Here is a 26,422-nt window from a genome sequence, read left to right on the forward strand (position 1 = left end):
TGCAGAAGGTTAGTGTGTATTCCCAGAGAGATGTAATGACTTTTTTCCTCCATTGCAGCTACGGAACAAAGTACAGGCAGCCGTAGGATTTAAGTGCCTCAGATTTCCCAGTCCTGATGAGTAAATGCACAAAAGGTTTTGTCTTAATGAGACTTTTCTTTTTTGGCGTTTGATGTTTGCCCAGGCTTCACCTCAAGGACTAGATCCCCCTTATCAAAGCAACAGCAAATGTCTCACTCTTCTCTTCGGTCGTTCAGATTGCTATTGCTCTGCCTGAATCCAGGCATGAGGCGAGCTTCTCTCTTACACAAGGCTGAGAGCCAGGAGACTTTCCCCTTCCCCGTGAGTCTTTCCTTAACAGTGAACAATATTGATATTTAAAAGTGGAATGAGCAGTGAGATCCACACTTTGCAGTAGTCAACTGTCCATCTCCAGGATCTTACAAGATTCAGGTGAGAAACCTACATCATTTTAGAACCAGGTGCTGTCAGCTTCCCCCACCCACAAAGCATAGTTTTAATAAAATATTGCTATCTCTGGAGTCCTATGTAGACCAGAAGTCGTGAACTAAAGGCTTAATCCAAACTCTGTTATTCGATTAGCTGACCCGACTAGATTGAGCAAGTGGCTTTTACTTGTTTCAGAGCTTTAATTGCTTCTTCAGGAAAATGGGGTTAAGGGCAACCATTTTATAACTGTTCTTTGTAAGAGTTGTACAATACAGATAGAAGCACTCAACAGTGCCTGGAACACAGTGAGCAGCCTATAGACTTTTATTCAAGAAGTGAAAGAATGAATGAAAGAATGAATGAGCAAATGCTTGTGTTAAAGAAAAACTGCACCTGTTTACTGAAGCTGAGCGTGATGTTCTATTTCTCCCAAATCAGTGTGGTGTACATGGGCCCCAGGGCCTGCCAAGGACACAGACCTGAAGCACATGGGTGCCTCTCCCAGGCTCCTTGGCTTCTACCTCTTCTGTGTCTCTCTCCTGTCAACTGTCAGTCCTGCTGGCGGTGCTGGATGTAATGTGGCTGCACATCTCAATTAATGCTCTGTGACAGGAGGAGGGAAAATAAAAATTGTCTTGCTCTTGTCAGTAGCAAAGTTATTTACTTTCAAAAGCTGACAGAATCACACTGCAGGGGCTTCATTTATTTCTATTCAGAATGTCATTATTCTGTGATACAGGGGACTGGGCCACATGTTGAAGTATATTCCCACAATCCTGAATGTGGCAGGTGCCTGCTAATGTGTGGATTGTCACCTGGGAGAGTCCAGGGAAATTTTTCTGGGGTCTGGTGGTACTTAGGTGCTTGGCACTGATGCCTGGGCAAATGCCCCAGTTTGAGGGTGGACTGTCCAACTGACACGAGTGTGTTCAGATCCTGGTTCTGTCCTACGGGAGGGAGCATGTGTCCTGCTGCTGCCTGATCATTTGTCCTCTTTGTCCTGAAGCAAAAAAAAAAATGAGGACTGGCTCTCCTAGTTTCTCTCTTCCTCTGGGCCACCCCTGAATTTCTGGAAACACAGAAGCCCTCCTGCAAATGAGTTTGCTTTGAATCCATGTATTGTCTGTACTTAAATCGGCTGACAGATGCTCTCATCCAAATAATCTGCACAAAACTATGGAATTTTTTTTTGCTTGCTTGCTTACTTGCTTTCTCCCCCACCCCCTCTTTTTTTTTCTGTTTGCAATGAACAGTTAAAATAGGGGAGTGGAGAAATTCCTTCTTCATGGTGCAATGGCATAACTTTCCACTGGGGGTCTCCATTCAGAGCATGTGACTCAGGATTCTTGAGAACTCTTTTTCTTTTCTTCTTCTTTTTTTTTTTTTTTTTTGTTAGCCTCCTTTTGGTTCCATTCAAAAAGTCAGCCCGTTCTGTAAGCAGTAGGAAATGCTGCTCGTGAGATCCCTTAGGTAGCATGAGAATCCAGCCAGCCTCAGCAACGATGATGATAACAATAAAATAATTAAAATAATGAAAGAATCAATAACTTTTATAGAGTGCTATGTGACAAGCACACTACGAAGCACTTTCGCATGGATTACCTCATTTAATCCCCCACAAAAGGTCTCCAGGGACCTGAGAGGACTCATTCCGTTCTTCTGGATGCTGATCTGAGTCAGGTAGATGGAAGAGGCGATAGGGGAAACCAGACCGCCCTGCTCCAGAACCCACACTGCTATCCCGTTCAGACTGCTGGTTCTGCAAGATTCACCCAGGCCCCTGCTAGCCCATCATTATGGAAAAACAGCTCCTCTCAACCAAGAGTCCTCATTTCTCTTTTCTTTCAAAGGCAAAACTTGTCAGAAAGGGAGTCAGTGGGGAGAGCTTTCAACTTTGAAGCTTTCTCGTGATTTTATTTTTAAGTCATTATGATTACTGTTGAATAAATTACAACACAGTGTGAGGCTGTCAGACTTAAAGAGGGTGGGGAAGAGAGAGAGCAAGGCTGATGGGAAGCATATCTGCTCCGAGGATGATGGAGTGCATTTCTCCGCAGCCAATTCCAATCCCCAAATCCCCATTGTGCTGAGGAGCTCTCCAACTAACACAGGAAATGCAGTCACTGCCGGGCACCGTATTAATGATTTATACACCCTGCACCACTGCTTTTGTTCACTTGTGGGGGCTGGTCATGTTCATAAAGGAATTTCTGGGAGCGGGGCCCCAGATTGCCATGCTGTTTTGCTCAATGCAGTGCAGGCTACCCCATAAATCAAGAGAATTTAATGTTTTGCAGCCTCCCCGAGCTTCTGAGATCCTGTATGCATTTACACGTGTTCATGCATGCATGTGTGTGTGTGTGTGTGTGTGTTTAATCAGATTCACCTAGGGACATTAAAGGGTGAGTGAAGGAGGGGATGTGGTCTGTCATAGGTGTGTCAGGGTTGATTGTTTCACAGTGGCATCCTGGGCCCCCCGTTTGTTCCCCATTTGGTGTCTATGCTTTAGGGTATTGTCTGGGAAAGTGGGCTGGCACCGTTTCATTAACATAAAGAGATGCAGATCACATTAGGATCCCCCTTCCCTCCAAATCATCGGAAACGACAGACAAGGGAGATGGGCGAGTGCACTGTAGACACCATCACCTTCCCCGCACGTCCCTGGGAACATCATGTCACCTTTCAAACAATGGGGTTTTAGAGGCTTCAAAAAAATTTCACTTGTTTACAGAAAAAGAATTCTACCAATTCTACATAAATCTACGAATTCTTTTCCTTTTGAAAATGAGTGAGGGCAATTATTTTCTGAATTGAGATTCTGGATCTAGGAAAATTTCTCCTGCACAGGAAACCATAGGAAGCTGATTTTTAACTTCAGCTTTTTTTCCTAATCAAAAGGGGAAAAATGATATAATCAAATGATATTTGGAGCCCTCAGTTACTTTTTCAAGATATCAACAGAGAAAAGCCCTGTTTTTCTCTTCTTTTTTGATTACACTTGCATTTTCTTAATTATGTCATGTGTTCAACTTTCTGTGGTTATATTTCTTCCACTATAGAACTGAAAACTGATCTCTGAGTAGGAGTTTGAGGGAAAAAAACAAAATAATCAGAAAACGAGAATGATGCTTTAAATATTCTGTCTGGCAGGATTGTTTTTGAATAAGGTGAACTCTTCATTTTAGGAAATATGCCTGACAAAGATTTGTTAGGTTTTTAGGAAGTAAACATCTGAATTTAGTAGAGTTCCTAAAAAATACATGAATGGATGAGGGCAAAAAAAAGTGAATAAAGCCCCGACCTACTCCCACCCAACTGGGTCTTGAATTTCTTTTATAAATGTGAAAGTTCGGGCTAACTGGTTTTTATGAACGCTTATGTTCATGAGAAAATTAAAAATGTTCTTTGAAGCTATCCAGGGTCATACTCAGTGGTTATGAAATTGAAACAAATACTCAGTTGAAAAGACTAGGCTTTTTTTTTCAGCTTTGTGTCCCTGAGAAGTGGAGGGCAAAATGTACACAATTACATAAGTAAATAATGGTTATTGGAAACATTTTTCATCATGGGAAATATGATACAACATCTTGGACTGAGGACGCAGGTGTCCAGCAAATGCAGTTCACAGTCATATTGTACTGATTTTTGTGTTTGCATTTGCCCTCTGTTAGATGAATGTGTAAGTGTCTCATTGTCTTTAATTATGTCTACGAGGCACAAGACAGCAGTCAACATCTGCTCTGTTGTTTACTTGGTTTACATATAGCTTTGATGGGTTATTAAACAATCTATTTTTCAAACCGAAAACAGAGAAACCAGCCGAACCCATATTATGGCATTTTGTAAAGACCCATTATGCAATTAGCGCTTGGGATTTGTGCAAAGCCGGCGATTCACCCAAATAAACATCCCTTTATTCTGATAGTGTCTCTTGACTTTGTGAAAATATCAATTTCCCACAAAATAAAATCACATTTCCTCCTTAATCATGTAGCATGCCAAGAAGATGATGTGTTAATATGAGGGATGGATCCTTCACTTTTTATAACAGAAAAAGAGCAACTCTCTCCAAAATAATGATGTCTTTAATTCAAGCCAACAATTATTATATTACATAAGACAACTGTCGGCTTACACCTAAGATAGATTTTGGGAGTTTATCTGATACTATCAGAGAACAGAAATGCCATATTTTAACCATTTGTAGAACATCCCTAATACTTTATGATCTATTTATGAAAGACTTATCAAGTCGTCTATAGCAAAGCATGTGACATCCATAATGATTAAATCAGACCTCATCCTCTCATGTAAGTAATTGATTAATAATGAATTCACTCACTTATCCATTCAACAAATATTCACTTAGTCTCTGCTCTGCCTCCAAAAGTGGCTTAGTCACCAAGGATACACAGACGAGGAAGCCAACTTCATTTTCTTTCATGGACCTTACAAGTGTGTGGGGGTGACAGGTAATAAGCAACCAATCACAACAGAAATCTGTATTGTGAGTTGTGATAAATGCTCTGAAAGAAAAGAAGCAGGCCCACAGAAAACAGTTGGGTTGTCTTCAGGACAGAAGTATGTTCCCTCTGAGGAAGTGACATTGAAGCTCAGACGAAGCAGGAGGTGGATAAAGAGGTGGGGCTTGGGGTGGAGAAGACCATTTGTGCTGAGGCAGAGTATATGTAATGCCTGTCCCATGCCTGGGTGATCTCAGGGGACTGAGAAAAGACCAGAGTGCCTGGAATAAAGTGAAAGAGGAGAAAAGAGGCAAAGAGGGGCAGGAATCCATAGTTTTGGGAAGCACTTATATGGGGCATAAGTTTAATTCCAAGAGAAATAAAAGAGGAGAAAAAAGACCAAGGGGCTTTAAGCAGGGGAGAAATATGATTGAACTTAGCCTTTAAAAAGACCAGTTTGGATGTTCTATAGAAAATAGAGTAAAGGGGGGCAAGACTGAAAGAAGAGGCTCAGGTAGGGGGCCACAGCAGTAACTCAAGTGTGAGATGATGCTTGCCTGGACTAGGAGTCAACAGAGAGATGGACAGAAGTGAGAGTTTTATAAAACAAGCCTGCTATTCTTTGTGACACCTTTCCATCCCCCAAAGACAATGTTCAGCCAAAAAGAACAAATGTAACACACTGGAGAGAGACATATGAGGGCATTGCCAAGGAGAGTAGTGTCTCAGGGGGCACTGACCAGCAGTGTGTGGGGCTTCATCAGAGAGAATTACAAGTCAGTTTTAGCATATTTTAGGCCAAAGCTCCCTGGATGTTATTTCAGCAGAGCAGTGAATCTCAGCAGTTGGTCTTACATGTTGTTTAGTAGCAGAGTTCCCACACAGAGTTATACCCTAGCTCAATGGGGTGATCTCTCACATCTTAGCAATTGACTTCTAATATGGTGGGTGGAGCAGTGGGGAGCCAGCTTGATGAAATGTCCACTGGGCAAGGCCTCCATCTCCCACCTCTGGTCAAAGGAGCATAAGGGTCAAAAGCATTCTCATCAGTGTTGGGCAAAACTGGCTTTGAGTCTGAAAAGACCTCTGGCGAGCTACATGGGCATGTCTTGTAAACTCTCTGAAGCATAGTCTTTACATTTTGTGAAATAAAGGTAATAGCAGCACCAGGAGCTGGGGTTGTTGTGAGTATGGCATAAAGTTGTTTGTATGACAGCCAGCACAGCCCCCAGCACATAGAAAAAGCCCAATAGAGGCTTTTAGCCTTGGTAGTGGTAGTAGTGGTGGTAGTGGTAATGGAGGTTGTGGTGGTGGTGGTGGTGGTGGTGGTGGTGGAGATGGTGATTGTGATGGAGACAATAATGGTGATGGTATATAGTGGTGGGGTTGATGGTGCTGGTGATGATGGTTGTTGTGCTGATTGTGCTGTTGTGGTGGTGGTGGTGATCATGGAGATAGTGATAGTGGTGGTGATTATGGTGGTGTGGATGGTGGTGGTGATGGTGGTGGAGTTAGTGGAGGTGCCGATGACAGTGTGGCAGTGGTAATGGTAGAAATGGTGGAGGTATGGTGGTGGTGGTAATGTTTGGTCATGATGGTGATGCCAATTAGAATGCATTGCTAGAGCAGTTTCACACTTAGTACCTGGTTTTAAATTTGGTTTAAATCTGCCGTTTGCCATCTTGTGTGCCCATTGGCAAGTTACTTAAACTTTCTTTGTTTCGGTTTTCTTGTCAGGAAAAGGCAAATGATGATACTCATTGTCAGTCATTATGATGACTAAATGAATTACTATATGTAAACAAATAATACAGTCTTTGTTCTAATAAGATGGCACAGAATGCAGTCTTTAAAAAATGTTTCTAGTGGTTTATGCTCTGGTTCTTGACTTTGCTTTTCATAGCAGGCCGGAAGGCAGGCCCTTCCCTTCATTGCAGACCCACTCCCATCTCTCCATGTGTTCTGAGTATAACAGGGTGAACTGGAGTTCTGGCACAGTGCAACACGAGAAAGACTCCCAGTAATTACAAAAATAACAACGAGGGCTGCTTGGTGAGGTAGGCAGATGAGCACACCACTAGCCAGAATGATAAATAGCGCCTGCAAATGTTAGGTCCCAGTGGGAGTGTGGGAACATATGGGGATAAACTGCACTGAAAGTTGGGTATCACTGGTAAGTTTTAGCAGTTAAGGAAGGCCGTTCTAGTGCCAAGTTTTTTTTTTCTTTTTTATCCTAATTTTAAATCCTTCAGTTCCCTTTTGTCCCTTTGTTCTATTTTGGTCCTAAAAGGAGCATTCATCTTTGAGGCCAGCTACCAGTTTCCAAGGAAGTGAGGTCTTGGTGGTAATCCTAAAACAAACAGCCACCCTGGAATCTGTGAATTTCAGCAGTGGGCTCTATTCAGTATAGCTTGGGGAGATGCGAGAGCACACGGTGAATATTTTGGGGACTGCTGACTAGTTGAGTTCAGATCTGTAATAGGTGAACATGCAGAAAAATGAGTCCCTAAACAGCAGCCAGCCTGATACGTTTATAAACATTTGTAGAGGGGTAAATGGCTCTCTCTGCCAAACATTATTTGCAAAGAAGGTGTGGACTGTGATAGGTTGGTTTCAGGATGGTGTTGCTGTGTCTGGGTCTGAATGTCATGAGACATTGGCTCTGAATCAGTGGGGTGTCTCTGAAAGGATAGTTTAGAATTCTTGTCTGTCACCCAGGCCAGTTTTTCCTAGGGGTCACCTAGAAGAGGTTTCAGCATGGAGGCAAAGTTTATAATGGGGGCACCCAAGTGTTGGTCCAAGCTCTTGAGGAGGTTTCCAGGATTCCTTAGTCTACCCTCTCAACTAGCCAGGCACAATGCAAACTCTCATCTGTAGAATGGGCTATTAAGAGTACAAATACCAGAAAATAGTTAAAAGATTAAATGAGTTAGTCCTCAAAGAGCCGAGACTGGTGTTTGAGACTTAGAAATTTCCATAGAAGTGTTTGTTTAAAAAAAAATAAGCAAAAGTCCTGGCTGGGTAGCTCAATTGGAGCATCATCCCATACACTAAAAGGTTGCCAGTTCAATCCCCGGTCAGGGTGTATAAGGAGGAGGCCAATCAATTCATGTTTCTCTCTCACTACGATGCCTCTCTCTCTCTCTTTCTCTCTCTCTCTCTCTTTCTCTCTTTTCCCCTCAAATCAATAAGCATATCCTTGGATGAGGACTTAAAAGGAAAAATAAGCAAAAGTTATGTTTAATGACATCCTTCTATGCATGTGTAGATGTATATCTACTATTCTTACCATCACTATTAAATTAGTCCAGAATCTATTAGTTGCAAGGGACAAACACCCAACTCAAGCAAGCTCAAACCAACATGAGGATTTATTAATTCAGGAAACTGGGATGTCTGGGATCAACCAGTGATAAATGATGAGTCACTTAAAGACCGACACTTATATATTTGGAGATGGTCATGCTAAGACATAACCACCTTGAATAAAACTTACACACGTACAAGTGGACTCAAGTCTAACGAATATTTTAAGTGCATTGCTGTATTACTTAGTGTACTCCCCACAACAGTCCTGTGAGGAAAGTGTAATTACCTCCAAATATATAAGTAAATTGGGATTCAGAGAGGTTAAGTAACTTGCCCAGGACAACAGAGCCAGAATTTGCACCTCAGTTTAGGGTGGTTTCAATATCTGAGTTCTTAGTCAATATGATAACATTGTCATTGTAATAAAAATTAAAATGTTTTCCTAATTAAGTCAATTAGAAGTCAGTAGAACTATATTTTTTTAATGTGTCTTTTCTGGAGAACGCCTGACTCTGGAGCCACATTCGCCACTCACAAGCTATGTGATTGGGCAAGTTACTTATCCTCTCTGCACTTCAGGTTCCCTGTCTGTACTACAGGAATAATTACAGGACTTGCTTAGCATGTGCAGATTAAATGAGTTGATACATAAAGGGGTTAGAAGGTGTCTGGCCAATAGTAAATGGTATACATGGTTTATTTTTAAAAAACATTTAAAAATAGATTGCAATGCAACAATCAGAAAGGAAATGAGGTCACTCTGAGTGGTTCCTCTTTTGATGTCCCCAGAGTGTCCCAGAAGGGTACTGCTAATCTGGGAAGTTGAAAAACCCACCTGTCAGATGCTCTGTGTTGCCACCAGCTGCCTGGTCATGACATCGTGGTGAAACCATTCGCAGTGGTCAGCTCCTTGGCTTGTCCTCTCACACACTCAGCTGCACAGCTGGTCCAAGCCAGCCCCTTGGTCCTGCCTATCTCTGTATTATCTGCAAGACCAGACTGCAAAGGCTCTGAAAATCCATGTATATATTTCCTACCTCCCTTCTCCCCAGTGCTATCTTTGGTGGGTGCCCTAATATATCTACATCCACCCATTGGTTTGATGCTATCTTTTCTCTGGCCTGAAGTTGGAGGTGAAGCTTTAGCAGAGAGAAGCCACACCCTGTTTTAGGATGATTACTCACTTTTGTACAAGAAGACTAAGGCTGTATGTTTGGATTTCTTAGAGTCTGACTCGGTTTGATAATATGGAATATCATAGCACCTCCTTGCCTTCTTGGAAACCTCACCCCTATCAAGTTATGGTGAGAGTCCTTTGCATGGCAGCTACCTGTTCTCAAAGTCCTGGTGCAGGTAAGCATGTCAATGTGACTCCACATCAGAACCATCATCTGAACAGTCAACATGAAACTGACTTGAGGAATTCTGACTTTATCCATCTTATCTACATACTTCAAAGTCTGATAGAGATTCAGAGGCCCCTCAAAGGTCCACAGATGAATTTCAGAGGGGCCATGAACTCCCTGAAATGATATGGAATATTTTATGAGTTATGTGCAGTTTTCTGGGATGAGGGCAAGATTCTTGGAGTGGTCCATGCATCAATTACAAGAGTGAAGAATCACCACTTTGTCCCCAAAAGAGGCCTTGATGTGAGAAATGACCAAGGACAACACAGTCCAGGAGGTTGAGGTGGTGCTTCAGATTCACAAAGAAAGGTCACAGGATAATCTCACTAGCACCCTTTTTCCAGATCACCCCTCTCCTGTTTTCTCTTCCCATGCTTACTCTGTGCTGGTGTTCCCATGTGACCAGCCTCTTTCCATGTGCCTCTCCTTACTTGAGAGGTGCTCCCCACTTTCTGAAGACACAGTTGGGAGTGGTGAAAGCCAGCCCTTCCCTAGGTCTTAAATTCTTGTCTAGCTGTTTTTACTAGCTTCACTTTTTTGTCTTCCTTTGGCTCCAGTGGCTATTAGAATGATTGAGGCTGGAGGGGTTGAGGGTAAAAGAGATAAGGAGGCCCTGAGGGAAAAAAACTCAACTTGAGTTTTGTTCAGGCTAGCATTTGTCAGAGTATGTTCATGATTGTCACATGCCAAACAAGGACTTTTCATAGTAATTAGAAACCAGGGCTCTGCAGCCCTCATTCAGGGCATATAATAAATGACATTAGCTTTGTCATTTATTAGCTATATTTTCTTGACCAATTTGCTTCACCTTTCAGTGTTCCTGTCTGTAATGCAATGAAGTAAACAGAATCTACTTCATAGGGATGTAGAGGGGGTAGGGTGATACAATTAAAACAGTGCCTGACACAAAGTAAGCATTGAGTAAATGGCAGCAACCACGATGGTGATAATGATGATAGTGATGTGGTTGTTGATGATGATGCCCATGAAGATTCTAATGGGGATGAAGAAGCAAGAAAATGAAAATGAGGAGAAGGGGTAAAGAACTTTGCATGGGAGCTAAAACGTAATTAATTCTCAATAGCCAGATATTCAAATAGATAGCAAGATGGATGGATGGATGATGGATGGATGGATGGATGGATGGATGGATGGATGGATGGATGACCAACTGGCCATCCAATAAGTCTGGGAATGGCTGGATCAAACAAAGTCAAACAGGTTTCTTTTTATATTCTTGCAGAACTTCTCAGGAGCTTTATTATATTAATAGGCATCATGAATCCCCAAGAAGGAGAGAGAGAAAACTTAAACTCTCTCCCATCTTTGGCTGTGGATTTTACAGTGAAGCACCTCATTGTGCAGAGCATGCTTTGGGAGATGCCAGTCTAGGTACTTAGTCCCTCAGGGGAAAACGATGTGTGCAGAGCTCAGGTAGTTTGGCCAGCTGACCAGGAGTAGAGTGTGCATGGTGTTTGGGCACAAAGGCTCAGTTACAAGTCCTAGAGATCATGGCTGTCTGGCATGGTCTCTCTGTAGCCAGCTCCTGCAGGGACCTGCAGCACAAACGGAAGAAGACAGTAGGGAGGTCACAGCAATATCGAGGTGGGCAGCTGATTATTCATCCCCCATTCTCAGAGTCCCCAGGAAGGATCTGTTTGCCTCCAGCAAGGTCAACAAATCCTCAAACCCAGTTGCCATTCATCCCCAGACAGGTCAGGGGTCGGTTCCTGAAGCATTGTTGATCTCAGCAGAGATGATGCACCGGGTTGATATTCTTAGATTTGCTCATTCAGCCAGCCAGTCTGGCTTTCAGAGGAGAATCAGGTCAAGAAGCGCTTAATGAACCAGAGGAGCACAGTGCTGCCTCGACCACTGGGGGTTCAAGTTCCTAATGGCAATCAGCAGCCTCCTCACAAGACTTACTGGAATTTTCTTTGTGCTTCCTTATAACTGTTTTTGGAGGCAGGTCAATACTACTGGGTAGCGTGACCCAGTGTCTTAGATTTTGGGGGTATTATCTCTGATTCAAGACACCGTCTCCATCATCCCCATAAGCCCTCATTTGAATGTGACATTCTTATGTTTTAGTTTCAAAACTGTACTATTCATGCGCGAAAGCCACAGACACATCCTGGTTAAACTTGGTGTCTCAAAGTTTGGTTAGGAACATGGAAGAAGGAGGTGTGGTCTTAGTCAAGAAGGCACATCACAAGTCGCATTAGCAAGTACTATATTATTTGACCAATTAGTTGTTGAAGGAAGGACGAATCTTGATACTCCTGGCTTGGGAAAGGTCTGACTAGAGCTGGTTCAGTCCTCCAAACCAGCTGCTGCTATGCTGTTGTCACAAGGACAACCACCAGCATGCATTTACACAGAGGCTACTGTGAGCCCATCCCTCAGCTAAACAGGTCTTCCTAGTATTCTTATTTAAATCTCATGGTTACTAATAACATTGTTGTTTTACAGATAGTAATATGAGACACAGAGAGGTTAAGTAATTCACACAAGAACACACAGTTAGCGATCAGGTGGAGACTGGGATTCTGATAGGAGCAGTATGGCTCATGGTGAGCTCTTAACTACTATGCTATGGTGCTTTTGCAAGGAGGGAACAAGTGGTGGCAAGTAATGTCATAGTGAGAACTAAAGCCTACTAGGTACTTGATATTCTTGTAAGAGCTTTGCCTACATCAACTCATTGACACATATTAACTGACCCAGTCCAGAAAAGAGGTTGGGGTCATGGCATCTCTTCCCAGGATGTGAATTTTCTGATTAACTGAAGTGGTCCTCTGCTGAGGATACATGAGGTGGCTAAAACTTGCAAAGCAGGTAATCAGTGGCCCAGTACATCATACCCACAATCTATGGAAGCTTTTCCTGTGGAAGATCTTGCCTCCCTGGTAATGGACAAGTCTCCCCTCTTCCAGAAACTCATCTATCAGTCCTGGGCCTTAGGACCATCGGCATTAGGTAGCATCTCAGGGAATGAGGTCTGAGCTAGGTAAAGCCCTTCCATGCTGTGTTCTCACCTGTATTGGGTTAAGTTGGAATGAATGCCTGGTGGTGAGTGGATTTCACCAGTTTTGGTTCAAGTTGTTGCCTTACAGTGGTCACTGATCTAGCGCAGGGGTCCCCAATGCCCCCCACCCCACCTACTAGCCACTGACCTGTACAAGTTCTCAGACTGTTAGCAACAGGCTGCCAGGGAAGCTCACCTGAGCGTGGCCTCTTGTTTCTGCCCTGCCCGCCTGGTCCACAGCAGGAGGTGAGGTGGATGAGAGCCTGAGCTCTGCCAGTCCTGTCCCCTGAGTCTGTGCTGGCCTGAGCTCTATGCCCCAACACCCACTCTTTCCTGGGTCCTGAAAAAATTGTACTCCATGAAACTGGTCCCTGGTGCCGAAAAGGTTGGGGACAGCTGATATAGCAGATATCAGGGGCATGGAGAAAGCTTTTGGTAACTGACAAAGCACATATTCTTCTGTTTAAACTCAAACGTGTCACTTAATCTCTCGGAATCTCCGCCTCATCCCACAGACACCACAAGAGATTCACAAGTGATTCTCAGGTGCTTGCTGAGCATCTATTCTATGCCCACTTTTTTGAGAAAGACAGGAAAACAAAAATGGTCATGGAGGAGATAAATGGTCGAGGTGTTGGAGATAAAATGGGAGCACACCTGACTGTCATCACCAAGCAGATCTTTCCCCAGCCTGGGACAAATCACCGCTGGTCTTTCAGGGGCCTAGATGAGCAGGCTGTGAGTGCTGGGGAAGGCCGGGAGGCTGCTGGAGGACCCAGCGTGTGGCTGCCTGCCCAAGGGCGGAGCATTCACCTAAGCGACCATGGAAAGGGAACAGATAGACAGAAGGCTCCGACTGAGACATCAGTGTCGGGTACCGGTGGGGCATTCAGGAGACAGACACAGCTTGAGAACAAGGATGATTAGAAAATAATTTTAAAATGGGTACATTGAAGACATGCTGAAGAAAAAATAAAAATAAACTAGCACTTTGTGTTCCAAGTTCCTGGACCAGCCTTATACATCCTGTCATTTCCTGGTGGCAGCATGCCTGGGAGAAGGTACAGGTGTTGTCCTATTTTACCACTGAGAAGACCAGGCCCTGGGCTCCTGGAATAACTGCAGGGAAGGGTGACAGAGCCAAGATCCCAACCCAGCCACCCCAGATACAAAACCCCTGCTTTTTCTACTGTGCCAGGGTGCACCCAGGTCACTGGAAATGAAACTCTTAATTATCTGGAGACCCTTGCAGCCTCCTAGCTTTACTCACCCTCTTCCAAAGCAGTCATGCATTCTGGCATTCTCTCAGGAAATGTTTTGGGAAACTTCATTTGTCTAGTCACCATTTTACTCATTGGGTGGTCAAGAGTGAATGGCACTTCTTTATTTGAGACAATCTACCTTCTACTAGAAGTCATCACACTCAGTGCTAAATGATTTCAGAACACAGGTAATGGTGCAGTTGCTTTTGCCTGGGGTAATGAGGAAGGTTTTGCAGAAAATGTGACATTTGACTTAATCTAGCAAGTGTGAATTAGAAGAACAGAAGAAAAGGAGGGAAGGAAGGAAGCAGGGAGAGAGAGAGGGTAGTTCTGCAGAGCAGGCAAGTTTGTACAGTCACTTGGATTCATAAAATTATTGGCAAAGGCAATTTGTCGCGTGTGTTTTGCAGAAAGGATGATTTGTAGAAAGAAGGATGGTTTGTTTTGGAGGATGAATCTGGAGAAGTAAAACTGAGGAATATTGTAAAGTTCTTGAATGTTGTAAGAAATTCTGTCAATCACCCAGGCCTAGATATAGGTAGTATGAGTCAGTAAATAATCTATACATGTCCACTGTCAACATCCAAAAGATAAACAATACAATTAATACTGTCAAAGAAGCACACTGTTCAATGTTTTTTTGTTTGTTTTAATGGTCAACAAGTGGCAACTGACCTATGGCATCTTTTCAGGGAGCAGGGAAAAATAGCGGAACCTGTCTTACAGAGCCCATTTTCCCTCATCTGTGGACAAGGAAGACCCTTCCCAGACTTCTGCAATTGTTGGTATAAGCAAAAAGGGAAGGTTTCTAGGTCTTCTAGTCTTCTGAGACATAAAATAGATCTAAATTTTATACAAGTTGCTGCCATTTTAAAGTGTGAGCTCTTTTTATACAATCACACTCATCATGATCATCATCATTGTCATTCTTGTCTGTAGACTAGATTTAGGCAATGGGGCTGCAGCTGGTCTATTAGCCAATAGAATCCACAGGCAGCACTTGGTCTTCTCGAAATGCTCCTCTCTCCCCACCTTCAGCCAACACCTGCCCTTCTCTTGCATGGGATGTTTGAACCTTGAGTGGCTGCCATTCATAAGGGTTGGTGGTGGACAGAGTTAACCTCATGGTAGCTCTTAGGATATGGGGAGTAAGTTACAATATCTGGCAGTGAGAGAGGACCCACTTTAGTCTAGGAAAGGAAAGGAAAAGTTAATAACTAAGAAGGCAGTGTCAGCATGGAAGGTGGAGAAAGATGGGGGAATTTTCTTTTCTCCCTTGGGATAAGGGATGAGATTGAACTATCAAAGGCTGGGTAAGAAAAAATAAATCTCTTGATGAAAATCCCCAACACAGGGTAGATCTACAAAACCAACACCAAGAAAGTGATAGGAAAGATCTTGATGAGAAGCAAGTGAAAAAGTAGAAAAGAACAAAAAACATACACAGGGTCTGGCAGAAGTAAGACCTGCTTGAGTGTGGTTGGTAGGGTAATTATATGGGTGTGATAATGTATAGGTTTCATTTGAACATTTCACCTAAAATATCATATGGTGTGCTTGAGTGCTATACTGTTATGTTAGAGAATTCCATGCTTATGATTTTGTAAATAAAAGCTTTTGAAATAAAAAAAGGGGGTTATTTATTCTGGACCCTGTATACATATATGTTTTCCATTGTATTAAAGTCTGACTTCCAGAGGTTTGGATGAAATCTAATGCTCTCAATCAGGGGTCAGCAAGCTGTGGTCTGTGAACCAAACCTGGCCTGTTGCCTGTTGTTTAAACCTCAAGATAACAATGGACTCTGCACTTTTCAATTGTTGAGAAAAATCAAAAGAAGAATATTTTATGACAGGTGAAAATGATAGAAAATTCAAATTTAAGTGTTCATTTACATATTGTCTGTGGCCACTTTCACATAACAATTATGGAGTCTGGGGTCCACTCCATTCTGTTAGTGATGGCCAGAATGGTAAGAATGCCAGGCCCCTTGATTGAAATCGGTCCTTTTCGGAAGATTACCTCTGTTTCCTAGCCATTATCAGAACTGCCTTGCCTGTTCTTTACCTCATTCTTTCATTCTCCTTCTTTCATTAAGTTCCTGCAATAGACCAGGAACTTACTACTGCACTTTAGACATTGGGTAGCCAATCATTTTTCATGAGCCATCTGCACTGGTCGCTGGGGAGCAGAGATGCAGAGAACCTGCTTGCTACCTGACTTTTAGTCGAGAAAATGGATCCCAGGAAAAAAAATTGCAGATAAAGTCAGAATCATAGAAAATGTAAGTAACAGAAATTAGGACTGGAGATGCTGAGGATAGGAAGACAAGAACACAAATATACAGTCAGTAAAGGCCAGCAAAATGAAGAGAGTTGCATTTCTCTTTCTTTCTTTCTTTCTTTCTTTCTTTCTTTCTTTCTTTCTTTCTTTCTTTCTTTCTTTCTTTCTTTCTTTCTTTCTTTCTTTCTTTCTGAGGGGAAAGAAGGGAGAAAGAGAGGGAGAGAAACATCAATGTGTAGTTGCCTCTTGCACACCCCCAACCAGAGACTGGGCACACAACCCAGGCATGTGCTGACTGGAAATCAAACTGGTAACCCTTTGGTTCACAGGCTGGCACTCAATTCCCTGAGCCAAACAGCCAGGGCTAGAGTTGAATTTCTTATTTGACTCTGAGCTTCCTGATCGTCAAAGTAAAAAGGGTCACAAAAACAATTAGCCTTTATTTCCAGAGGGAGGAAAAAGAATACTGATTACTCAGGAGCAACAAAATCTTTTTTATATTATGAAGTTCTTAGAAAGACATAAGAAAATATCCTCTGCAAAAAAATATGTGTATCTACTATATATCTATATGTCATCTAGATATATATCATAAATATCTATACGTCCCATATATATTTCTCATTTTTCTCTGGTTAAAATCATCAGGTTCTTTAATAAAAGCAATATATAGTAATAAAGGTAATAATCTTTTGAATTTGTGTAACTCTACAGTTCCCAAAACATTCCCAAACAATTTTGCTCATTGGCCCATTCTTGGTGAAGAGTAAGTGGATATTCTTACCTCTATTCTTTGTTCAGGAAACCAAGAGTCTAAATGTGTAAATTTTTGGCCTTTGTGACAGAACTACATTTCCTACTCCTGGTCCAGTGGTCTTTCCACTTTACAACATTAAAGAGACATCATTCAATCTGACCCAGTCCTCACCAAAGTAACAAATAGCTTTCTCCCCTCCTGGGAAGTAGTCTCATGGCGATGCTGCTGTTCTTCCTAGTAACTTCTCAGAAGAGCAGTGTTGAAAGTCAGAGTCAAAAGCTAAAGTTAGAAACAGTATCAGGCTGTTAAGTAAGAGGGGTCAGCCGGCAGCTGTCATTGGAGCTTTCCGGGTTGTAGCAACGTGACCACTTGGACACATGAGAATCCGTTACAGAGGAACCATGTTAAGACGGCCAAAATTCAGCCTGAAATAATTGAATTCCCTGCCAAACACTGTCCACTGTCGTTATCTAAAAATGTAATTATGCAGCTAAATCAAACAACTAAAATTAGTGTCGTGTAAAAACACCTTGGCTATTTAAAGTGGAGCAATTGACATTTGGATTTAGAAAAAGCCAATAGTTGAATATGTTTTTGTGTTGAATATGTCTGAAGTTCTTCCAGTGTGGACAAAATCTATGTCCTGCATTTTGTTTAGGGTGGGAGGTGAAATACCACAGGCAGACAGGTGTTTGGTTGAAAGGTGATTTTCAGTGATCCCTGAGCCTTGAGCGTAAGTCCAGTGAACTCACTTTGTCAGTTTCACATCATTTTTCTCAAAACTGTGGAACTCTAAAAACACCTGCTTGCTCTCCTGGTATGAAGAATAGAAAGGTGACAATGTAAATGTTGCCTGTGCCTTCATTCTGAAGCCACAGATGTGACTAGACCAACCATCAGGAGAACAGGAAGCATATGATTAGAATGGCTAATAGACTCTTGTACTGTACATGCCCAAATGCCAAGGACTTCTTGTGCCACAGAAGCTTGGGTCTACTATCTCAATTTTTCAAATGAAGAAACTGAGGTTCAGAGACATTAAGTAACTTGTTGAAGATCACACAGCTGGTATGCAGACACTCAAGACAGTACAATTCCAATTCATGCAATCCCATAAGAACTTATCTGTACCATGTAAAATACCCTAAACAATCATTAGGTATCATCACACACTGAAAATATTTCAAATGTTGGCTCAAATGTATTTCTTGTGCATAGTTTAGTACACATTCACTATGTCTTTAAATTATTGGGACAGGGAGATATTGCTTATTAATATATTGCACATAAATATATAACAATTGATAGCTCAAAGACAATGTGTTTTTTTAAATACACACACACACACACACACACACACAGCACATGATGTTCTATTACAGAGTGAAGTACTGTAATGAATGTAGTGGCCTGGTTAGAAATTATAACCTGGCAGTGCCTCTTCCAAGTGCATGACCACGAACAAACAGTTCAACTAGCGTGAGACTATTTCCCACTTGTTACTTAGAAATGATAATAGTGCCCACTTAGGGGCGTCGTGAGAATCAAATTACATAACGAATGTAAATAATTAAGCTCATTCTCTGTGCATAGCACATACTGCAAATATTAGCTAGTAGTATTATAATATTTGCCCAAATTGTCTCTTTAAAATTAAAACCAGAGAGAGAGAGAGAGAGAGAGAAAGAGAGAGAAAACAGTAACCTAGACTATCTTCTTAGTTTTTTTTTTATTAGTACCAAAGCAGGGACACATTAACCTACTCAAGTTTTAAGTGGCAACTGATAATTACATCAATTTACATTTCTTAGTTTTTTCCCACTAAAAGTCCCATGTAGACTGTGTCCCTTGTCTTTTCAGCTAAGATTCATTAGGAATTGCCCAAATCTCATAGCCTGACTATGTTTCTCTCGAACTCCTCGTCTCTCTGTCTGCCTCTTCGAGAACTAAATTAATGGAGTATTTGGTTAGTCATGTTAGGCAAGCCATTCCCAAAATAGCACCTTCCATTTTTGTAGCTTCAACCCTGCAGCTGCTGTGTCTCTTCGTCGTCTGGGAAGAAAACTTTCACATCGAGAGTTGCTGATTCGGATTTTCTTTCTTTCCCCTCTCCGCGGTGATGAGCACTTGGCTCCTGACAGAAGCGATTTGGCTCTCAGCTTTGTAGTTCGGAAGAAGTTGGGTTTATAGATTTTCCCCTAACTCTCCATTGATGCGTTGAGCTTCAGAGGGAATAATACCTCCACGTAAAGCATGTTGCCTTCTCAAGGAGTCCTCCTGCATCCCTATGGAGTGCCTATGATTGTTCCAGCAGCCCCCTACTTCCCCGGACTGATCCAGGTAATTCAAGGCCACTGCCAGCAAGCAACTTAACTCCAGAGCACTCAGAGTAATAATTGGAATTTTTATGGTTGAGAAAGCAAACACTTTTAATACAGGAAAAAGCCCTCGTGTAGTCAGTGAGAAGACAGTGGGAAATCAAAAAGATGGATCACCCTAATCTGGCTATTGACATCTCTCATGGCTGAATAAATGGTGTAGTTGAGCTATATTTGCTTGTATTGATCTGGCTGCTGTTTAACATTCATGCCTTTGCTTCAGGAGGTTGACCATGGGGCAAAGGATTTGCTCTCCTTCTCAGCTTTCTGAGGGACTCAGTCTCCCAGAGTAGATCATGAGGCAAAGTAACTTACCAGGAGGTGACTTGGTTAAGAGCTTCAATCTGGAAATAGAAAGAGTATGAAAAATGCATTAATTCATGTGTTTTTCTTCATGTGGGTTGTCCATGTTCACAAAAGGTGCCTCCCACCCGGACTGAGTGGTGGCACTGAGGCGAAACGAAACATGTGCTTGATGGTTAATTTATGAAGTTCAGAGATTATTCTAGGAAACCCTTACCGGCTCTTTATGTGCTAATGGTGGCAAGATAGGGGAGGATTGAAATGTGTATGTTGGTTTCACTTTTAATGCTAGTATTTCTGTGCAGGGAGAATCATCTAGGAATGAAATATTTGTGACCTTTTTTTCCCCTCTTATCACAAGTTTGTCTCTTTAAACAAGCAGTGGGTCCCCAGTGCATGCCTGAAATTCTCTATGGAAAACTAACATCTACTAGGGACAGGGTCTAAACATCATAGAAAACCCAGCTGGCTTCTGTTGTTTTGTTTTTGTTTGCTTGTTTTAGAACAAGCATCTCTTTGTAATACATTCTGAGCCTTGTTTCCACAGGAAAGGAAAACTAAATGCATTCAGTAAATCCTTTTACCTTCAACTTTGTGCTATTAATTTTTTTTTACAATGCCCTAGCTCATTAATTAAAATTTCTGGGGAGGGTTCTGGTCAAACACCTTTTTCCTCCTATTCTGCATGTTGTTTTTAACTGTAAGAACCTTGGTGATTTGAGACATTCATGGGTGATTCTAAATAATAACAAAACCTTTTATCATCTCAGATGTGTGGTTGTTGCTGAGCTGCAGGCTCCATACTGTATGTGAGAAATAAATGGACCTCCTAGAGAAGGAACAGCCCGCAATGACGTGGGCACTGCTCCCTGTTTCCTGGCATGGGCAGGCCTGTGTGGCCTGCACGGAGTCTGAAGCAGACTCAATGGCAAATTGCATGGCCATTGCTTCCGCTGAAACTTGGGGTGAAGGTCGGCCACTAGTGTTTTGTCAGACCCTCTGCTACCCCGTCTGATAAATAATTACTAGCAAATAGTGCCCTTCACTCTATGCTGATTGATGCTGAAATTGCTTTTGAAAGTTCTCATAAGTTCCTGTTATAGATTAAGTGCCGGTGTAGGAAAAATAACGGCACCCCCTGAAATGGGTGAATGTAATCAGGCTTAATGGACTCGAGAGCTTGTTGGGAATTAAATAACTATCGATTTGCTGGAATGTTGCTGTCATTACCAAATGCCACTCTGGACGTATTACCCCAGTGATAGATGAAAAGATGCACAGGCCAGCTGAGAAATTGGGGGGACCCTATTTCTTCCTCCTTTGCAGAGCGTTCCAGAAATATATCCAGCTATTTTTGGAATAAACAAGTGATTTTACTTGCAAGTCAGCCTGATCAGTTTGTTTACCCACCGACACCTTTGGTTACCAGCTGCCAGTGAGTCAGGAAAGCAGAGGAGCTGGAGCCTCTGGACCAGCAACAGGGACAGACCTCCTCCCCTTCTCCCCCCACCCCCACAGGACACACTGAAATGCTGTGGATGGGGAGAGACTGGCTTTATTTCTGGCATTTGCTCATTGGCATCACAAAACTCACACCACTTCATTGCAGTAATCTGTGCAAGGGGAAGAAATGCAACTCAGAGAGAGAACAATTGTAACGCTCACACGCACAGTTGCCTCTCAGCTCATGCTCTGGTAGCAGCTGCCCAGCATTCCAGCAGACTGTATCAGCATGCCTACCAATTTCTTAACCTTGTGATTTCCTCTCAACTCTTCAAGATGCAAGGCCTTTCCTATAATTAAGGAGCCACCCACATTTCATAATGTCATCATCAAGACATTAAAATGATCCAAAAGAGGCAGTGCACTCCATCACTGGTAGCAAGCTCCCTTTGACTAGAGAGGTGCAAACAGAGCCCTAGTGGCCACCTGGCAGGGTCATTACAGCATAGCCTTTCCAACCTCAACGGTAGATGAACTTCCTTTTCATAAATCTTCCAAGTGCCACTTTTTAAAGTTCAAATCAGCATTGTCCTGTTTTTATCTTCTCAGAGAAAAAAATAATTAATAGACCAGAGATTGTAAGAAGCTTTGGGAGAATGCACAGACAGTGAATGAAGGTGTTCCCTTCTAGATCTGAGGAAGTCACTCACCTGCTCCTGTATTCCAGGGGTAGATGCAGTAGATGCAGTAGTCACCACTGACCCCAGCCATCATCTCCTAGGAAAAATGGAATCTTTACCACAACTGATTCCTGGAACTCATCATCTAGTGTCTAAATTTGTTGAATGAATATCAAAGCAGATAGTGTTTCCTCGAGGTCATGTAAAGAATTCAAAAATGCCTACGGTATGTTGAGCTAAACCTATTTGGACTCTTTCACAGATGGTAATAAGCAGAAGAAAAGAGGAGAAGAGCAATATTAGCTAGTGTGTCATCTAAACATTGCTCCTTTTGCCTTCTCAAAAACCTCAATCTTGGTGTCTTTGGATAAGAAGAACCTATGTGTGTTCTTACTGAACCTCTTACTTACTTCTAAATTTCCAATGGCACCTCGAATGATCCATGCGTTATCTGACCTGAGAACAAAGGAGGGTCTGACAAGTCAGTTGTCAGAGGCAGACTTCAGTTCAGAAGCTACCAAGAGGACTTACCCAAGCCGTGGGCCATGGCTGCATAATGCCAAATGATATTATTAAAACACTGGCATTGTCACTGATTAATCCATTTGATTAGTGTTTGGGTAAAGTAAACAGCGGGCTCTGGGGTCCAAGTTCAGGATTGCACCCCTCACTCCAGATACCTGTCTGACAGAGAAGCCCTCTGACCATCCATGGCTAGAATATTCTTCACACTGGGTCAGGTAATTCCCATCTCATTCAGGTATTGTAGACAGGAGTCAGAAGACATACTCCCAGAAGGAGGACAGCGTAAACAGAGCCACATCTACCCTGCCACCATTTGCTCATTTAGTTCTTCGTTCGCTGCACGCGTAATCTGACCAGGCACTGTTCTGGGCTCAGGAAAACAGAGCGACAGCCACAGCCACTGACCGGTGGGTTCACAGCCTAGTGGAAGAGAACACAAACACCACACTGAGTTTGTATAGTAAAAGCCTGGGAAGCTTGGGAAGTAACAGTTATTGAACACTTGCTGTGTGCTAGGCCCTGTGCTAAATACTTAATGTATTTTTCTCGATTTATTCCCATAATAACTCTAACATTGGGTCCTATTGGTTCACCTTATCTGTAATTTTCAAAGAGCTCTGAAAATCAGGGGCTTTGGGGGGAGGTTTGTCCCTAAAACTAACTCATTTGGGAACTAAAATGATGTGTGGCTATTTATAGACTTTCTTTATCCCACTTAGCATGAATTTTCCTATGTTTTGCTGCAGGAGTATTATTAATGTGTTTGATTTCAAGGTGCTGTCCCAGACCCCGCTAAGGGTGTTACATAATCAATGTTTCCACTGAAATACCTACATGAAAAATAAAATTTAAAAAACTTTTGAATTTCAGAACACAAGCCCAAGGGTCTCAGCTAAGGAATCATAGCCCTACATTATGACATCCCTTTTGTATGTGGAGAAACTAAACCTGACGCTTAGACAAAGGGAACTCACCCAAGGTCACAAGGAATGTCAGGGAAACTGATTCTGTTGGAGCAGAGCCCTCCCTCTGAGTCACCGACCCATTGATGGAGTGTACCTACAGTAGTGCAGTGTGAAAACAGGTCAGCGAGTAGGTGGGTATCCCTTAGGGTAGCGGGGGAGGGGTTCGAAGGGAAAGGTGGCATTTGAGTCAGGCTGTAGAACAACACCAGACATTCACTAGGCAAGCAGAGGAGAAAGCCCTCCCTGCCAGAGCAGAGAATTTGGGTGAATTCATGGTGTTGGGCTGACACAGGAACATGGACCTTTGGTATCTTCGCCAACCCACTGGCACTGTGGGAGTCGACATTGTTGATACGTAGGTCTTAAAAGTCAAAAGACACAGGGCAAAAGGAAGGAATCCTGGAACGGGAGCTGAATCTCTGTGTGGAGCCCACATAGGAACGGGCTCCGTAGTGAATATGAAGTTCCCTAGATCTGAGTCCTGACACTGTTTGCCATCCTTTCCCTCTGAGACAGCGAGCTCTCTGGCAGGGAAATGTCCATTAATTCCTCTCTGGTGTGGACAGCAGTGGTATGAACAAACCCTGCCCCCTGGTTATGAAGCAGAACTCAGCATCACTGAATTTGGCCATGTATGTCATGGAAGATCTGCCTACACACGTGTGGCTGTGCCGGGAATTAGACAAGTGCTGGTTTCAACGATGAGCTGAGAGTAACCACCCCTGCAGAAAGATGGGGAAACACACAGGGAACTTGCGTTTCCCGCAAGGTCATTCGGATATACTTCCGGGAAAACTTAAAAGAAGTAAACTTGTTTGGCTCTGTGGCTGGGGGAGCCCTTTTCAGATGTCAGTGTTGCTGCCCTGCAGTGTTATCTCTGTGTTCTGAAGGTCTGCTGACTGGGACAGAAAGCAGAATGTACACCCACTGCAAATGCTGGTGGTGTCACTTACTCTGAGGCAGCTCCATCTTAGTCACTAAGTGACTTTTCTGTACTGCCAAAGACACCATGTCAACAGTGGACTAAATTAAAGAGTCAGGGAGGTGGCAAATTCTCCAAAGAGAATTTGGAGTCAAATAGGTCCCGGTTGATATATTGGCTCTGGCATATACTAAGCATGTGGCCTTGGGCTTGTCAATTAACCTCCCCAAGGCTGTTTTCACAGCGACACAATGAAAGCAGGAATACGTGTCTCGCAAAGTGGTTGTGAGCTTTAAATATGATTCATCTCTTTGTTCGGCAATTATTTATTAAGCACCTTCTTTGTGCTAGGCTGTGACCTAGGAGGGGCTCATGAAGCAGTACCAACATGTATCTTATATCCTGTTGTATAGAAAAGGTATGGGATATATATATGAATGACATTTATTCATACCATATGAACGATATGAATAAGTCATTGGAGATAGAGAGCGAGAGAGGATAGGTGTTTATTTAGGGCTCTTTTGTCTGTAAGTGACAAAAATCTAATTTATATTGCTTAGAGGGGAAAAAGAAAATGTCCAGTTTTGGCACAGTTGAATTCTGAAGTTCCAACAACCGAACCCTGAAGTGGCTGTCCATACTTGATGTTTGTTTACAAGTATACCGTGTCTGAGTGGTGTCACAGATGTCCCCTGCCATTCCATGCTTACATCCATTCCCATCTTAGCGAGTCTCTTTCCCAACTACTTCTGCAAAATTCCAGAAAGCAATCCCCCTGGTCCATCTTGCCAGCCATGCCCATCCCCAAACTAATCACCTTGATTCTGACTGCCCACAATAGAGCTGGAAGGTGGGGTCAGCCCTAACTGAGTTTATGGGCTAATGAGTCCTATTTAAAATTAAAGGATCCTGAACAGGTAGAAACTAGGTTCTCATTATCAATAATAGTAGCTGAAACTATTACAAACATCCATGCATGTTTTTACTTCTCCAAATTTTGCACACACCCTCCCCAAGGAATAAAGCAGTATGTTTCTGATCTTACTTATCCTGATCGCTTTTTGCCAATGGTCATAATCACCAGGCAATTGACTGTCATTTAGTATATCTTACATCACTACTCATAATCAGAGGTATCAGAGGCAGATGTGGCAATTGTACTCAGCATCTTCCCACCTAAATCTATCACACTAGTGTCTCCCACCAGGTTATGTGTGGGACATTTCCACTGCTTTACAAGTAAGAACACTGTGATCTAGGGAAGGAAGTAAAGACATTCTGAGGATATCCAGTAATTGAGGCTAGAATGTTTTTTTCAGATCATGCAACCATATCACTTTTCCTTTTATTGGCAATACCTGCATGACTAAATATATAAATAAAGTCTGTTCTGTTTTATAGAAATGCATTTCTTTTAATTAAAAAATTAAAGGGATACTGTCAATCTCTTCTGATGAATATCAGTCCTATAAAAAGGATGTGTTTCTGGAGCAGCCATCTGTCATTTTGACCATTTTAATGGCAGGCTATATCAGCAAGTATGCTTTTTATAATATGTTGGCATGGGCCGAGCTGGGCTGGAGAGACTTGTGGATTTCACACTCCTCTTTGCTGCTTTAGTGTTCAGCAATCTGAGCCTCTAGTGCTGAAGCAGAGCCCCCTCCCTATCTTTTAAAGGTTGTTTTGGGTAAATGCTTTCCCCAGCTGATTTATTATGGAGATACTCAGCCCTATTTATGTTTCTTTTCTGTCTAAAGATAGACCCATCACATATGCATCCCACCAGTATGTAAGCATCCAGCCACTTGATTAACTGCTGAACCCAAAGAGGTGGCCAGAAACATTGAACTTGATACTCCAAAGGGATTTTCCTCTGGGCAACTAGGACCATTGTTTTGTTTGTTTGTTTGTTTGTTTGTTTGTTTGTTTGTTTTTGCATTGTACAGATTCTAACTCTTCAGGCTTGTAAAAGTAGGAGGCAAGGAAATTGTGAAACTAATTTATTCAGCAAAATAATTATTTATTCATCACGGGTTCCATGCTGGGTTCTCTTCTAAGCTCTGAAGACACTGAGATGACTAGACCCAGTCTCTCTGTTCCAAGGTTAGATAGCCAGACTTTGGCAGCAGAGTCAGAGGTTAAGCACAACTACTGAAGGTAAAAATCTATAGAACCTCAGCCCCACACATCTCACCCAATAGGAGGTCTTAACCAAGATGATTTTGCTACAGTCCCAGGAAGA

The 26,422-nt window shown here is 42.5% G+C and overlaps 1 protein-coding gene across 7 annotated transcripts in view; it reads left to right on the plus strand.

Annotated features, from left to right (window-relative positions):
- The window catches only part of RBFOX1 (RNA binding fox-1 homolog 1), a 1,505,061-nt gene that overhangs the window by 1,142,829 nt on the left and 335,810 nt on the right, over positions 1-26,422 (plus strand). Inside the window, exon 1 of one of the 7 annotated variants that reach the window (XM_053671754.1) lies at positions 18,974-19,301. The exons of 3 other annotated variants lie outside the window; for them this stretch is intronic. In XM_053671754.1, the coding sequence (XP_053527729.1) occupies positions 19,215-19,301 (87 nt within the window). In that variant the 5' untranslated portion in view covers positions 18,974-19,214. Of the gene's footprint in view, positions 1-18,973; positions 19,302-26,422 lie in introns of those variants that run through there. 3 more of the 7 variants (XM_053671758.1, XM_053671759.1, XM_053671756.1) reach the window with 3 other exon arrangements.

Source organism: Artibeus jamaicensis, unplaced genomic scaffold (genome assembly GCF_021234435.1).
Source record: "Artibeus jamaicensis isolate MK-2021 breed Jamaican fruit bat unplaced genomic scaffold, CSHL_Jam_final contig_700, whole genome shotgun sequence".
Taxonomy (NCBI): Eukaryota; Metazoa; Chordata; class Mammalia; order Chiroptera; family Phyllostomidae; genus Artibeus; species Artibeus jamaicensis.